The sequence below is a fragment of the Pholcus phalangioides genome, unplaced genomic scaffold (genome assembly GCF_987345545.1).
Source record: "Pholcus phalangioides strain wild (caught in Gottingen) unplaced genomic scaffold, Ppha-v1.0 ptg000015l_1, whole genome shotgun sequence".
In the NCBI taxonomy this organism is placed as follows: domain Eukaryota; kingdom Metazoa; phylum Arthropoda; class Arachnida; order Araneae; family Pholcidae; genus Pholcus; species Pholcus phalangioides.
Genome location: NW_028301608.1, coordinates 113,754,475 through 113,769,655, shown reverse-complemented (window position 1 = coordinate 113,769,655; position 15,181 = coordinate 113,754,475). Strand labels below are relative to the sequence as shown.

The following is a 15,181-nucleotide window of genomic DNA, read 5'->3' as shown; positions in this document are numbered from 1 at the left end:
ATGGTAAACGTACATTGAAATTCAAAATTTCTATTAAAATTTGAAAAAAATATTCATAAAATTTGAAATTTAAAAAAATATTCATAAAATTTTAAATTTAAAAAAAATATTCATAAAATTTTAAATTTAAAAAAATATTCATAAAATTTTAAATTTAAAAAAATATTCATAAAATTTTAAATTTAAAAAAATATTCATAAAATTTTAAATATTAAAGTTTCTTAATTTTTTAAAATACTTTCAATTTACATGTCTTAAAGAGCCTAGTTCATTTCATTAAGCAAACATTTTAAGACACAAAACAATTTTTTTGCAGAAATTCAAGTCTGAAATTGAGCGCGCAGTGGTGGTGTGTATGATCGTTTTTTTTTTTAAAAATGCAACTTTTGTTTGTAAAAAAAATGAAAATTGATGGATGCACATCAAATTACACATACTTTTAATGTGACTCTCAAACATTTGAACAAATTGAGTAAATCAAGAATTTTTAATGAATTTTTATAGGCTTACATATGCTAAATTTTTCTGCATTTCTCCACTTTCACGGGTCCCGTATCCCCTTAATGAGGTTTCCGTAAAGCTGTATTCTGTGTATTACAAAAAAGTGTTGTACAGTACCTCTGCATATAACTATAACCTCTCTATAACGATATTATTTCTCGATCCACACGATATCGTTATATCGAGGTTTCTTCACTATATTCGATTTGATGTTCTGTCTTAAAGAAAATTTGTCCGTACGTATTTTTACCGTCTTGTACGGATTTTTACCATCAAAAATAGGAAAAGTGTTGCTTCAAGTTTGAAGCATATATATATTGCTTTTGAGAAGTTTATTGAAGAAAAGTTACGGTCCAAATACTTCAATGTCAAAGTGAACTGAACTTTGAATTTCTATATAAATATTTTGTGACACCAGAGAAAGTATAAGGTCACCTTGAAGGAAAAACCCCTTTCACAGGAGAAAAAGGTGACGTTATATTCTCCTTACAGGGGGAATGAAGCGGGAACAGAAATGTGAAAAAAAAGATGAAACTTTCAATCCGGATCCTTTTCTCCGATTTTCTGTTAAAAAGATGGCGGAAGGAAAAAAATAGCTTTCCTTTTTTTTTGCTAACGCTTTTGCTTTTTCTTTGCTCCTTATTTGTCAGAGATGTCCTTGTGGTCGTTGTATGTGACATATACTGCAGTTCCTTTCGTTGCTCCGGGTAAGGGAAAAAGGTTTCTCGAGTCGCTGTATAAGATGACCATTATTCTTCTCCTGAGGAACATTCAGGTGATCTACAGAGAATACATTTCATGGCCTTTGGGGAAATAGTAGAGAAAAAAAAAGAAATATAAAATAGAAACAGGAAGGGAAAAGCCTGATTTTGATCTGAAGTGTATAAGAGGTGAAAATAAAAAAGAGCATTCATTGAGAGGTCATTTTTTTGTGATTTTTTAAGGATTTTCCTCGAGACTTTTCTCGTTTTTTTTAAATAAAGAGAGAATCACTGATACCCCAAAATTGATGAGAAACCGATACCTCATGCGAATAGCATAGAACTGCAGTAAAGGCACTGGTTGCTAGGACAGTTTTAGCAATACGAGATAACAGCCAGTCCGAGATTTATAGTTTTCAGAAAGAACTTAAGCTTCCTATGTATAGCCATAAACACCAGGTGGTTTGCTGCTGCGAGCAGTTGTTCTTTGTCAGCGAAATTTAAAAGACAAGAAAATGGATTTCAGTTAGGGTGGACTGAGGTAAAGTATAATACAATTTTGTGCGTATAACTTTCCACGTGGATTAGCACTGATGATTTCTTATCAGATATATCCTAGGAATTATTGTTCACATAAGGCTACGATTTTCAGAGAGGACATTCAAAAAATTGTGAATAGTTTCCACCCTTGTAGACCCCTATGATTTGCTACTGAAAACTGCGAAGAGCATTGAGAATGAAAGGAGAGGAAGGACGAGACAATGAAGCACATAAAGAATTCATACTTATCACACGTGAAAATATGGTATTTGGTAATACATGGCGATTCATATAGACCCGGCGCCACAAAATGGGGGTGTATTGCGGAAGATACAATACTTATAATTATGTATTTGATATATAATTGACCTTGGATTGTGAGCTGCACGTTCTTTATCAATAGCAGCCACTGATGATTGCTTGGCAGAACACTTCTAATTGCTCCCTGAACACTTGTACAGACGAATCCTCGATTCCTTTGAGGGATTTTGACACATTACATGAAACTCACCATCCGAAAATTATAACTCGATTCTACTCAACAAAGCCCTCAAGTTAATATGTATCAATGTTTATAGCTGCGCCGTGAATTCACTAACGAATTATTAGCAAACTCATACGGCCGGGCCTATAAGAATGGCGTTGTAGGTTGCACACCTGGTGCAGGAATTAAAAGAGCTAACGAGAATCATAACTCTATTTCTCGGCTTTCATGACTAACATTTATTGCTTGACACAAAATTTAGTACAGTGACATACTAAATCGTTCAGGCACTTCTCGTAAATGTTCTTCCAGAGAATTTATGAAGAATTGATTACATACCAGAAGCGTTGTGTTAGTATGTACGTGGTCGTAACATGTTTATGATGTCGGATTGATTGACGTGTGGTTCGTGTTCGAAAGGTGTTGCCATCTGCCTTCCGTTTCGGAAGTTTAAGTTGCAGGTGCCTAAATTTTCATGATCGAATGTGGGTATCGTGTTGGATGGGTCTGCTTGCTTTCTGTGAGGAGAGACCTTTTAAATAGGTGACTGGCTCGCGTTCACTCGTAGAAATTGGGAAATCATAGAACTTTTTCAGTCCCTCGTGTACGAATATCGAAAATACGCGCGTTAAAAAAAAAAAGATTGAATTTTCACATTTGTGTGAGAATCATTATTTCAACCTCAGTAAAAATATTCCACACTATTTGATAAGTAACGAGTATTTGAAAATTTCACTTCATAACTTTGATTGTTCTTTTTTCAGTTATTTGTAAATTTCTTATCCTTTCGTTACAGAAATGTGCAAATTCCCGAGTGTCCAGGAAAGACTTTTACAAGACATTCGCGAGGACGTACCCTCCAGATAAAGGGGTAACACTTCATTTAATTGCTTGTTGTTCATATTATACCACCATTGAAGAATATATAACTTTATTTTTTTTTGCGTTATTAATATGTATTACTCATATTTCACTTGGTCATGAAAGCATTATAAACGAGTATTGTTAACATTTACGGTGATTGGACATAATGCTTGTTATCGAAGATAAATGTTACTTTCCTTAGATTCTTTTATGTGAAGAAATAAACTAAAAATGTTGACATAGAAAAGATGAAATACCTCTAGAAACACGGTAACAAAATCAATAAATAACACCTGAAACAATCAATATCATGGATTATGTTTTTAATAGAAAATTTTTTTTTCTCCTCCTATAAAATGGTTTTTTGTAACTACGGCATAAAGTACATTTTCTTCATGACATATATACAGGATGTATGGGTAACACGGAATATCGTTTTTAGTTTTTTTTTAAAAATTACTATTTGAAAGATAATAGAATTTTTAAACCTGTATGTCTATAAAATTTGGACTTTTGTCGTTGCGTTGACTAGCGTATTGTGTTTAAAAATAAATATTATGTCTGAAGAAAAATGCATTCAAAAAATCGTTCTCAGTGTTTATATGCAATAGTGGGTTCAAAATGAAGAAAACTAAATCGAATTGACCAAAACAAGATTGAATGAGCCTATGACAATAAAAACGTCATCGTTAGTTTTTGTAGTTGATAATGTGGGTGTCACATAGTCTATTTACAAGAGTCACAAATGCAATCTTTCTTCTCTGCCGAACAACAGCAGAAAAGGTGGTCCGTCAGAGAACTGGACACATACTTATCATTTCTGTGGACCTTTCCTCTTCTATCCTACCGAACATTTCATCTTGAAGAGATATTCTAGCGATTATAGGACATGTTGGGAGGGGCGGGGGGAGATGGTCGAATGATTCGCGAATGGCGCAAACAGCTACCAGCACATGCGGTGTTAAGTTCAAGGACATAATCCATGAAGATCCTCAGACCTCAGAAGCCTCGATTTCCAAAAAGGAGTGGAAATTTCCAAAAAAAATTACATCTAAAGGAAACGTCCCCAGCTAAAATTCATCGGCAACTGGAGGAAGTGTACGTAGCCGCTGTGGTAGTCGAATGGTCATAGTAACGGACTCGCATCGCGAGGATCCTGGTTCGAACTCCACCGCTACAGTGCTGCTCGGCTGAAGTTGTCTTTCTGTGGTTTCCAACTTCGAAGCGCGAGTACGAACGGATCTTTCCATTAAAAAGTCTCGCCACAGAGAGTAACAGGTCTATATTAGGGATACACAAATACTGAATCATTGGAGTTCATCCATGATTGGAAACATAGATGGCAATATTAAAAATTCGCAAACAACACTATATAGGCCTATATGCACTCAGGCTGTAAGTTACTGGCACATACACACTCACATTTCCGACACAGCTCAATCGGTAATAAATTTCCCATGGCGATAGATCGGAGTTATGCGCGGTTTGAAAGCAAAAAAGGAAGTAGTCAGTGTAATATCACGAACACAGTTGTAGTTTCGGTGCACAGAATTCGATAAAGGTAGAACCGATGTGTGAGACAAGCAAAGATCAGGGCGGGCGGCCAGGCACGCCCATGACGGATAGCAATGCTTGCCGTTGCCGAAACTTTGATTCAAGCCGGTCGTGGCATTCATCTGAGTGAGATTGTGCAGGAACTCAACATGTCCAGTGGCAGTGCACACAATGTCGTGCTGGAAGACGTGGGATGTGTTCTCGCTGGATACCGCAACAACTCACAGTATAGTCTATTGATGCGGTTTCAGGCGGAAGATGTTCCATTCTTCCGAACACCCTGTACTAGGTCAGTGTTTACTAAAGTGCTCATTTTCTAAAGTAGGTAGAAGGCTGCACATACAGCATGAGATCCTATGGGTTGGCTAAGCAGGGTGATGGGCATTTCCCTAGTGGGAGGGGGGGGGGGGAATTGAGACTAATTGGCTTTCTAATCTAAAAGTTCTCCACCACTGCTCCGGTACAGTTTGGTTTCTATTGTACATCTTACTCCCCATGTTGCTATATACGTCAATGAAATTTTTACATACGCATTTCGCACGTTTACTCACACTACTTAACGTCTCTTCAAGAGATTCATATCCATAAATATAGCTCTTCAAAATGTGAAAGCTGAGGAACCGAGTGTACAATAACTGTCACAGTAACTTGCCGAAATAAGCCAAGATATTTTCTTTCGGCTGTAAAAAAGTACTTATGTTGTAAGAAGAGCGATAAATTTCAAGAGCATCTTGGCTGTCATAACCTAGAATCTTTTTTTGCATCCAACTTCGATATTTTGAACTTTCTTTCGCTACCGTTTGCTTATTATTCATGGAATACGGAACAAGAAAAATAAATACAATTTGGAGTTCGAGTGTTTTCGGAAGAATTAATTCTCCTCTTGGACAAGATCAAATCAGCAACGAAAACATTAGGAAAAGAACGTGTTTACGAGAGCGTTAGATAATTTCGAAAAATTTTCTCTACTGTATCTTCGATATTTTAATCTCGATAGAAATCATTTTGTTTCTTTCTCTCCAAGGAAGTAATTATATGTCTCTACTCTATATATACCGTCGAGAGAGCGAGAGTTTCTATCCCTGAATAAATTTCATTCCATGACATTCCGAAACACTGGAGGAAAAACAATATAGAATAACAGTAAAACAGAGAAAAAGAAAGTAATAATAAAATGAAAAGATCCTCTCGTGAATTAAATTCGTTTGTTATTCAGAAACGTCTCAAGGAACACAAAATATATCTCACGAGGATTTTTTTTTTTCATTTCTCTTTTAAAACAACAAAAACGAACTGGAACGAATTGAAAACTTACTTGGGGGACGTCGTTCCAGTAAAAACCTCTCGTATCCAGAGGCGAATGTTTTGGGTTTAGATTTCGATCCTCTCGATATTTCCCAAGCTTTATTATTTAGCTGGGAATATAATACAATTATAGCTACTTTGTTTTCAGGATATTACTGTTTATTGCAAAAATATTACGACCAGGGGGTGTACGCGAGATCGATCTTTGGAGGGAACAAATGGCTTGGATGGGAGCTCAACAATTTTCTTTCCAGACATTTTGAGTTACCACAATTCAAAAATCATTTAAATTAACAGAAATAGGTTAGTATAGTATATATAGTTATACAGTCAAACCTCGTTAGTGCGTCACCCGGTTAACACGTCACTCCGCTTAACTCCGGTCACTTTTTGGAAGTCCCAATTGTCCTCGGGCAGGAACTGGCACAGCTATGGCTTACTCCGTTTAACGAGTCACTCCGCTTACTAAGCCATATTTTTGCTCTCCCACGAGCGACTCATTAACGAGGTTTGACTGTAGTCTGTTATATGATTTTAAATCAACGATCGTTTTTGGTTTTTATATATTTTACATTTTGTTGCTATCGCCTGAAGCGACAATGCTTTGTTGTTTATAATAAAACTCTCCGGATACACCCATCCTTCGGGAACACTTCGATATATCTCTGAAATGCGAAGCGGGGTGTGTCTGGTCTTCAAAGGCCAAAGTGTAGCATACATGGGGTATTTTCTTTCATTGTTCCAGTTTTTTCACTAAAATATTAAATTTTTATATAATTTTTTGTCGGCTTGGGTGGAAGACACGAGGTTCTAGCACTCCCTTACGTATGCCTCTGATCACTACGATATTTTATGATGATGTGGTTAATTAAGCTATATTTATTTATATAGAATACAGGGTTTGCACAAATGAATGGCACGATTTTGAAAATTTATATTTTGAACACCACGTGTTGCACAAGATATAATCTGTGACACATAAAAATAAAGAAAAGCATTCAAAGTGTTTTATCAACAACACTCAGTAGATGGCAACACTTTTCTCTCATTGTTACCATGTTTAATTTCAGACACTTAGTTCTACGTAAGTGCTGCCGTCTATTGAGTGATATTGAAAAAAGTCTTTGAATGTTTTTCTTTGTTTCTATATATGAAGCGTTCACAACCACAGTAGACCAAGTCCATTTATCTTTATTACGGATAATAACACCTTAAAGTCTTTGATACATAATTAATTCAGTTCAAGTGACGTAAAGGAATTATATACGTCAAAGCTCAGTTAAAACTATCATTTTTAATACCAGGCTTTTACAAAAACTTTAAGGTGTTGTTATCCACAATAAAGATAAATGGGCTTGCTCTACTATGGTTGTGAACCCCTCATATATCACAGATTATATCATGTGTAATAGTTTTGAAAATATAAATGTTTAAAATTGTCATTCATTTATGCAAACCCGAATGGGTATGCACATACATCATTTTACATACCCCATGGGTGTGTAAAAATGATCAATCATTTCTTAATTCATAAAAAAAAATTCTATATTCTCTTCTACAATTTCCCATCCATCACAAAAGAAGTGTCGAGGCTTTTCTTTGTTCTCTGGGCCACACTGAAAGCAGAAAAATGATTTTGTGATCTTGAAATGCCAATGAAGCCTGAGAGAGTACGAGAGTACCTTGCAAACAAATTTAGCAATTCTAAGTTGAAATGAAAAAGAACGCTTTTTTCCCCTTTTTTGGTGACGCAAAAAAAATTGGAATCTACTCGAAACAGTATAGAAAGTTATAAAAATATGCATATATATACTGGGGGTATAAATTAAATGGAACAAGGGGAATAATACGCTTTAGAACGCGCTTCTACATGCTAACGTCAGAAAAAACATGAGACATCAATGAAAACTTACATTTCGGTAAGAGTTAGCAATACACTTTCAAAAAAAGTTATCCATGAATATGGGAGAATAAAATGCATCACAATTTTGAGGCAATGATAAAATAAGTTTAACTGCACTTTAAAAAAATATTTATCCCCCTAATATGAAGATTCAAATACGAATATATGCCACATGCAGCATAACGTTCTTATAAATTTATTTTTATTTTGTTATGCTCATAAGTACGCTAGGTAGAAAATTGATTTTTACATCAACTCTGAGTATACAGGGTGTCCTAGGTACTAATGCGGCGTTTATCCCATCAACCGTTCGTTCTGCAGTTATGGTTTCAATTTTAAAAAAATGCTCAAAATGTCTTCAAAAAAAGGCCTGTCACAGTTTCGAGGGTAAGAATACAGTAAATACAAATAAAGAAGCTCCAAAAACATGACAACAAGATAGCCCCAAGCAAATACTCTTCAGGCCTGAATTGAAATGATGGATCCTACTCCTAAATGTCTTACTGCACTTTGGGTACTTGAATCACTGTCACATCTGAACTCCCCTCCCGAGTAGATAATATTAATAAGAAGTCCCGGTACTCCAGCAGACACTCACTAATATTCGCAGTCCTTGCGCATCATTTCCCCAGTTCCTTAACCATAGAATCCCCGGATATTACACCACTATCACTATCACCCTCAACTTCATCCTTAACCACTCAACCCCTCCCCAAAACTGTCGTTGTTCGTAAAGATTACTTCTTCGACAACAAGTTGCTCCGTTATATATCCGGACCCTCCAAAACCCTAACTATCTCCCGTAACGCTTCGATCTCGAGCTCCAATCTTAACCTCTCCTAAAAAACCCTACACATGAAATTATCAGCTAATATCGTCCTAGACCAGGGAAAACTTTCTGTCGCAATCCGTATACAACAGTAATCGAGGTCGATGCATACTAATAATAATTCTAAATTCGCAAAAAATAGTAAAATGAGAAACGTTAACAGAAAATTACAATAATGTAAAAGCCATTAAAATATCAAATATGCGTAAAAGATTATGTGAAAAAATTAAGGAAAATAAAATGATCAATACTTAATCACACAGAAGTATGTATATAAATAAATATTACAACGCATTCCTAAAAAGTATTAAGACACAAAATCCAAGTTATACTTATTAATGTAAGCTAACTATATTATTCACTAACATCAAAACAATTAGGCCCAAAGCAAATAACAAAAATTTCGGAGCATACCTGGGAAACAGTGTAGACTATTTGCTAACACTAATGCCCAAAGAACCTATGAATAAGAAATGTATATCAAAGAAAAACACAAAAATGGCGGGAAACTAACGCTTATATACCTTAAGAACCAGATATTTCCTGTTATACGAGCACGTGGGTTAGAAAAATTGACTACCCACAAAGAAACAACAGAAAAAAACCTGGCAAAAGTATAATGAAAGTGAAATGAGCACGATAAAAGAAAATTAAGTCTATCGAAAATACGTAATGAGAATTCAAAAAAGTAGAGAGCAATAAAAAGCCCTTATCTTGCAAATCCAAAGATGGCTGTTTTCATAAAAATGGAGAACGACGTAAATCAAAAAATGACTCACCGACGCTACACACAATACCACCCTCGGTGGCTGTCCCAGCTAGAGCCTAACTAGGACCATAGCTATCGGTCGGTGAGCGGAGCGTGAAAAAAGCACGACCGTTCCCTTCCGTGGCCAAGGCCAGAATGAACCGTGGAGTGTCACAAAGTAAAAATAAATCTAAATTTTTATACGGTATCCCTACTGTCCTCCAACTTCCAATTACAAGGTTATTTCTCTGTCTTTTCCGAGCCCAACAAAAAATACTGCAGCGAAATTAGAAAATAGATATAAAACGAAATTCTATCCCCACATTGTTTCCCTCAGTTTTTGAATTCAAATATCTCTGAATAATACAGTTGAAAGTTTGAAATATTTTTGTGAGGGAGGAGGGGGGGGGGGTGGGGAGCTCAGAAGAGACAGGGCAACAACTTCATAATTAGAAATTAGAGGTTGACTGTATGAAGATTTTTTTATTCTGTTACACACCTCATTTCCAGTCTCAAAACTGATACGGGGTGATTTCTACACACATTTTGAATTTTTTTTTAAAATTGAAACCATATATCTGCGACGAACGGTTGATGAAATGAAGCCTGCATTGGCACTGGCAGAACACCCATATATTCTGTTCATTTTTAATTTCTTTCTAGGCCGCATTTTTAGCTATTCTAAGGCTTATGTTGTCTGCATGTTCTACAACCCTGAATTACACGCATAGTGATAAAAAAGCAGGATTGATAGGAGAAAATTTCACTAACGGTTATCGGTTAATAATAGATTAAGTAACTAAGGTATTATCAGCCACTAATTGACAGAACGATAATTTTTTTTAATTAAATGTAAAGGATAATAAGTCATTCCAGGTCCTGCACAAGAGCAAAGACTTTCCAGTAGGCAATGCAGGCTATACTGCTCTCGGTTATTATGGCATGGTTAATATTTGACTGCCAAGTGGATTTCAGACAATATCTAGATAGCATAATCAATCTAGCTTCATAATACAGGAAAATCAGTGAACTATTGAATCTAAATGCATGTTAGGACAGGAAAAACAAAACCTATCAAATTTATTCGCATGATCATTACGTGTAAGATGCCGTGAGCTTCATTCTCGGTCTAGCTTCATCAAATCGATAACAATCGATAGTATTGCTAGCCAACGAAAATCGTTGCCAAAGACAATTTTTTAAAACTGGGACACAGGCGTATAGAGAGTTGAAAATCGAAGTAGTCATTTGTTGTAAGGCACTTTAGACCATGTATGCTCAACCCATGCCCCGTGGGCCAAATGTGGCCAGCGACTCGAAATCTAATCTTTTTAGTAGTGAACCAAGTTGAGCATTTCCAAATCCCTTAAGGGCCTCCTCTCACACGGGGATACTCAATCTGAACTTTAGTGTCCTCAACTTGAGAGTTCAGTTGACGAACGAGTCGAGTTGCCCGTTCTCCCTAACACGGCGCTACTATAAAAAAAATCTGAAAACCCGCGAAAGTGGGTAAAAACAACGCAGTGTTTAGTTCACCCCCTTATCCCTCTGTACATTATGGACCGGGATAGGAGAAAAAATATTTTTTTTAGCGATTCCAGCAGCTATGAAGTTGATATTTTATTATAATTATAGATAATTATCATCCTACACTCATTTCTGCAAACAAAGGATAGAGTGGAAAATTATCCATGCATTGAAAATAACATCCATCGTACAATATTCGTTAACGGCCATATATATATTGTGTGATCTATATTTATATTACACACATTCCATTCAAGAAGGATTTGTTATTAGGGTTGCAGCAGAGAACATTTCTGTGGAATACAGTTACAGATGTATTATAACTCTTTATCTTGTTACAAAATACAGCATCGGGCACCGCTCGTACAATCTCGACAATCTTACGGTTGCTCAGCAAATGTTTGCGTTCAATTAGCATGCAAGTCACCAAGTGACTCCCTTGTGTAGGATATTTCATCGCCAATACGCCAATATACTCGTGTGAGGAGCTCCATAGAAATGTACGTGTTGATCCGCTGGATACCAAGTCTCCTATCAGTTGCCAGACCTCGGTATCCCCGTATGAGGAGGCCTTAAGTGTTCCGTGAAACATTTCCGGATCACTGAATGGCATGCGTACTATTTACAAATCACTTGAGTGATCCACGGGATATTTACAGATGACTTGAGTGACCCATGGGACATTATTTACAGATAACTCTCTCTTGAGTGACCCCTGGGATATTATTTACAGATGACTCTCTCTTGAGTGACCCACGGGATATTTACAGGTGACTTATACAAATTTACAGTGACCCGCGACACATTTCCATATCACTTAAGCGGCTAGTGGCACACTTACAGATCACTGGAATGGCTAGTGGCACACTTACAGATCACTGGAATGGCCAGCGACACGTTTTTAAACTCTGAAATGTCTAAAGTAAATGTAAAGAAAATTTCTTTTCTTATCTCTTAAATCATCAAAGAAAATCTCTTATAAGTAAAAGGTAATTTCCAGGAAAACCGATTGTTCTTTTTTTTTTTGGAGCATTCAGAAAAGAACACTTTGCTGTTAAAAATCGCACTCCAATGACACAATCCCTCATATGCATAACCATGGAAAGATGGCCTCTGACCTTGTATGGCTTTCATGCTAAAAATAGGGAGTTCATTGTTCAGTAAAGAGAGATGGGTGTGGGGAATGAAATAAACATACTCCAGGGTTGCTGCTGGAGTTCTTTTCTTCCCCTACTTCTCCCTACTGAAGAATGGACCCCTCTCTTTCCGTGATGAACATCATTCAAGGTCAGAGGCCATCTTTCCGTGGTCACACTGTGCTTAGAAGAACAAGGGGTTTAATTACTCGACATAACTTCATATCGCCATCCGATGATACAACTCTTCCTCACATCGTACTCAATGAAAAAAAGAAATACGTTTCTCGATATTAATTTTATGCCTTTTGTTTTTAATTCAAAATCCAGGTTGTGCAGTCGATACTCGTTTTACTTCGTAACTATCATTGGAGCAAATTTTCGATCATATCCGAGAAGGCTGCGCCGTACGAAACGGTGGCCCACAGTTTAGAAGAGCAGGCAACGATACAGAAAAACTTCACCATAAACCATAAAGGCATCGTTTTCTTCGAGAATTATCACTTGTGCTGCGAACAATCCAAGCCCTGCTGCAACGACATGTTTCAGAAAATCGTCGAGGACACTCACAAATTTACAAGAGGTAATTGGAGGCTTTCGTTCCCATCGTAAAATGATTTTATATATCTCCGTTATCAACAATGTATCTTCCGAATTCTCATATACTAAAATATAAAACTTTATGCTTCACTATTCAACCATTGAAGTTATAAAACTTTGATAGAAATTAGTCGGAGCTTGAGGAAAGTGCCGACAGAAACTACTAAGTAATATACAAGTTGAAACTTTGAAAAGTGTAAAAGCGAAAAGCGTTTGAGTGAAAGAGTGTTAGCTCGCTAGTGGAACCATTAAGTATGGGTGTATGTAGGCCTTCAGAAGCTTATAAGCGGACATCAAGTTTCCGAAACAATATTGTTTTGACACGTATTAAGACAGCAGCTTGAACGATGAATGATTGCTCTCATACAAAACCTTCGAGACTTATTTTAACCTTCAGGAATAAATTTCGGTAGAGGAAATTCAGACTCGCAATTCACCTGCACGTACTTGGTGAATACGTTTAGAAAAATGTGGAAAATACAGCTTATGGAATATTTTCATTATACGTTACAGTATAAGAGTGGAAATTAATGCCTTGAAATCAAAAGCCAAACGATGAAAAAGACTCTTACGGAAGAAAATTGAATTCAGAAATGAACTTTCTAGACCTCAATTACGAGATATCCTATTTTTTAACCTAGTAAAAAACTTTCTCATTTAGCAATATTATTAAAAATTTTATTTATCCATCGATTTATATCAAATTTTAACCCAAAGGTATTTAATTGTGCATGCTATCTTATGTCACAATACGGAATTTTGTATATCTCTGATCCTTGTATTTTTATTTTAATTAAAAAAATTCATAAAAAACAGCACATGATAAAATTAAATGACTTCAGTGTAATTGAATAAAAAATTATTCAAAATGAATGGAACTGTTCAGTTCATAGAATGATGACAATGGTGAGATTTTATTTATTGTCTCAATATCTTATTTATAACTAAATTTTAAATTTTAAAAATTAAAAAAAATTATACCTAAATATTTATGAATTGATAATAAACATTTTTCTTCATTTTATGAACTAAAACGTTTCCTTTATTTTGAATCGTTTTTTTTTAAATGCAGTTACATTGAATTCATGCAATTTTATCACGCACGCAAGCTGTTCTTAATGTTTCTTTTAATTTGTAAAAAAATAAGTATCAGATATATGTAGTAGTTTCGTACTGGCATAGGAGAGATAACATATGTAATAAAATATAAGTTACGTGGTAAAAATTTGAAATAAATCAATAGATAAATATTATTTTTAATAAAATATATCTACATAAGAAAGTTTTTACCATGTTAAAAAAAGGGTAGGAGACCCCTTAAAATATATATATAGATTAATAATGTTCTCCTATGTAAATATTTAACTCGGTTAAATTAATTCGCGCAGCATTAGTTGGGACAAGTAATGAGTATGCAATTATAAACCAATACTTTGGCTTGACATATTATTGGATTTTCTCAAGTGCTTTGGCCTCAGTCTAGACATAATTAACTTTAATAAGTGCCATAGAAATCCCGTTAAGGGTCTGGTACTTTGTTTAAAAAGAACATTTTCGAATATTGCTTCATACTTACAAGTTAACGCTTATAACTTTAGATATTGAATTGAGCAATTTAGAATTATCTGTGCGTAAGGTAATGAGCAAATTAGAATGGCTTACTGATGCTTTCGAATTTAAATTTTTTTTTATCCATTTCGTTCCAGTGTACGTGTTTTTTGGTAAGAATGCGGACCTTATCAAAATGCTATTGATACTGCAGATCAAAAAGATTTTGGACAAAGGCGAATACGTGATAATCTACGTGGACTTGGAAGCCTATTCTCAAAACAGCTCATACCGTTACTTCTGGCGTAAGTGCATCTTTTCATGAGATCACGAACAATTTAGTAGTATTTCCATTGTGAGCCAGTAATGGTTTTTTTTTTCCAGAATCTTTTTTCGGAGTAAAGGAAATGTCTCCAAACCTATCCCTCCTCTATAACCCATTCTTTCTATATACAGTAATGAAAAATGAAAAACATTTTTTTTTTACTTTTTTGGCGTTGCCGGATCGAAACCAGTTTCTTTCCAATCGATAATGCCTGGAACTTAACACTCACGAAGAACCAGAACGACGCCCTCAAGTCACAAGAAACGCTCACCAAGTATTCTACCGGGAACGCAAGCGACCCAGTCACCAAACTGAGTCAAACTGTAGTTAGTCTATATCGATTGGGCACGCGGCACTAATCACAATTCTGTGCTCAGAATTTTGAATCATAAATTCTTTCTTAATTCCCATATTGTAGACGGCAGTGCAAAAATCTCATATGTCGTAATTCTCAATTGTTTTATGCCACTATACAAATTTTATGACACAAACTTCACATATGTTTTCGTGTTCTGAAAAATGGCTATCTACTGGTTTTCTATTCGTTTCCGGAGGCACTCGAGTTCTCATTGAACACGCGCTAAAATCATCTTGTGTGACTGGGTGTCTCTCGGTC

At 35.6% G+C, this 15,181-nt stretch overlaps 1 protein-coding gene across 1 annotated transcript in view; it reads left to right on the top strand.

Moving 5' to 3' along the window:
* Nucleotides 1-15,181, top strand: part of LOC149077630 (receptor-type guanylate cyclase Gyc76C-like) — a 245,037-nt gene that overhangs the window by 129,506 nt on the left and 100,350 nt on the right. Inside the window, exons 2-4 of the mRNA XM_089245179.1 lie at nt 3,023-3,097; nt 12,423-12,675; nt 14,399-14,545. Coding sequence (XP_089101305.1) covers nt 3,023-3,097; nt 12,423-12,675; nt 14,399-14,545 — 475 coding nt within the window. The remainder of the gene's footprint in view (nt 1-3,022; nt 3,098-12,422; nt 12,676-14,398; nt 14,546-15,181) is intronic.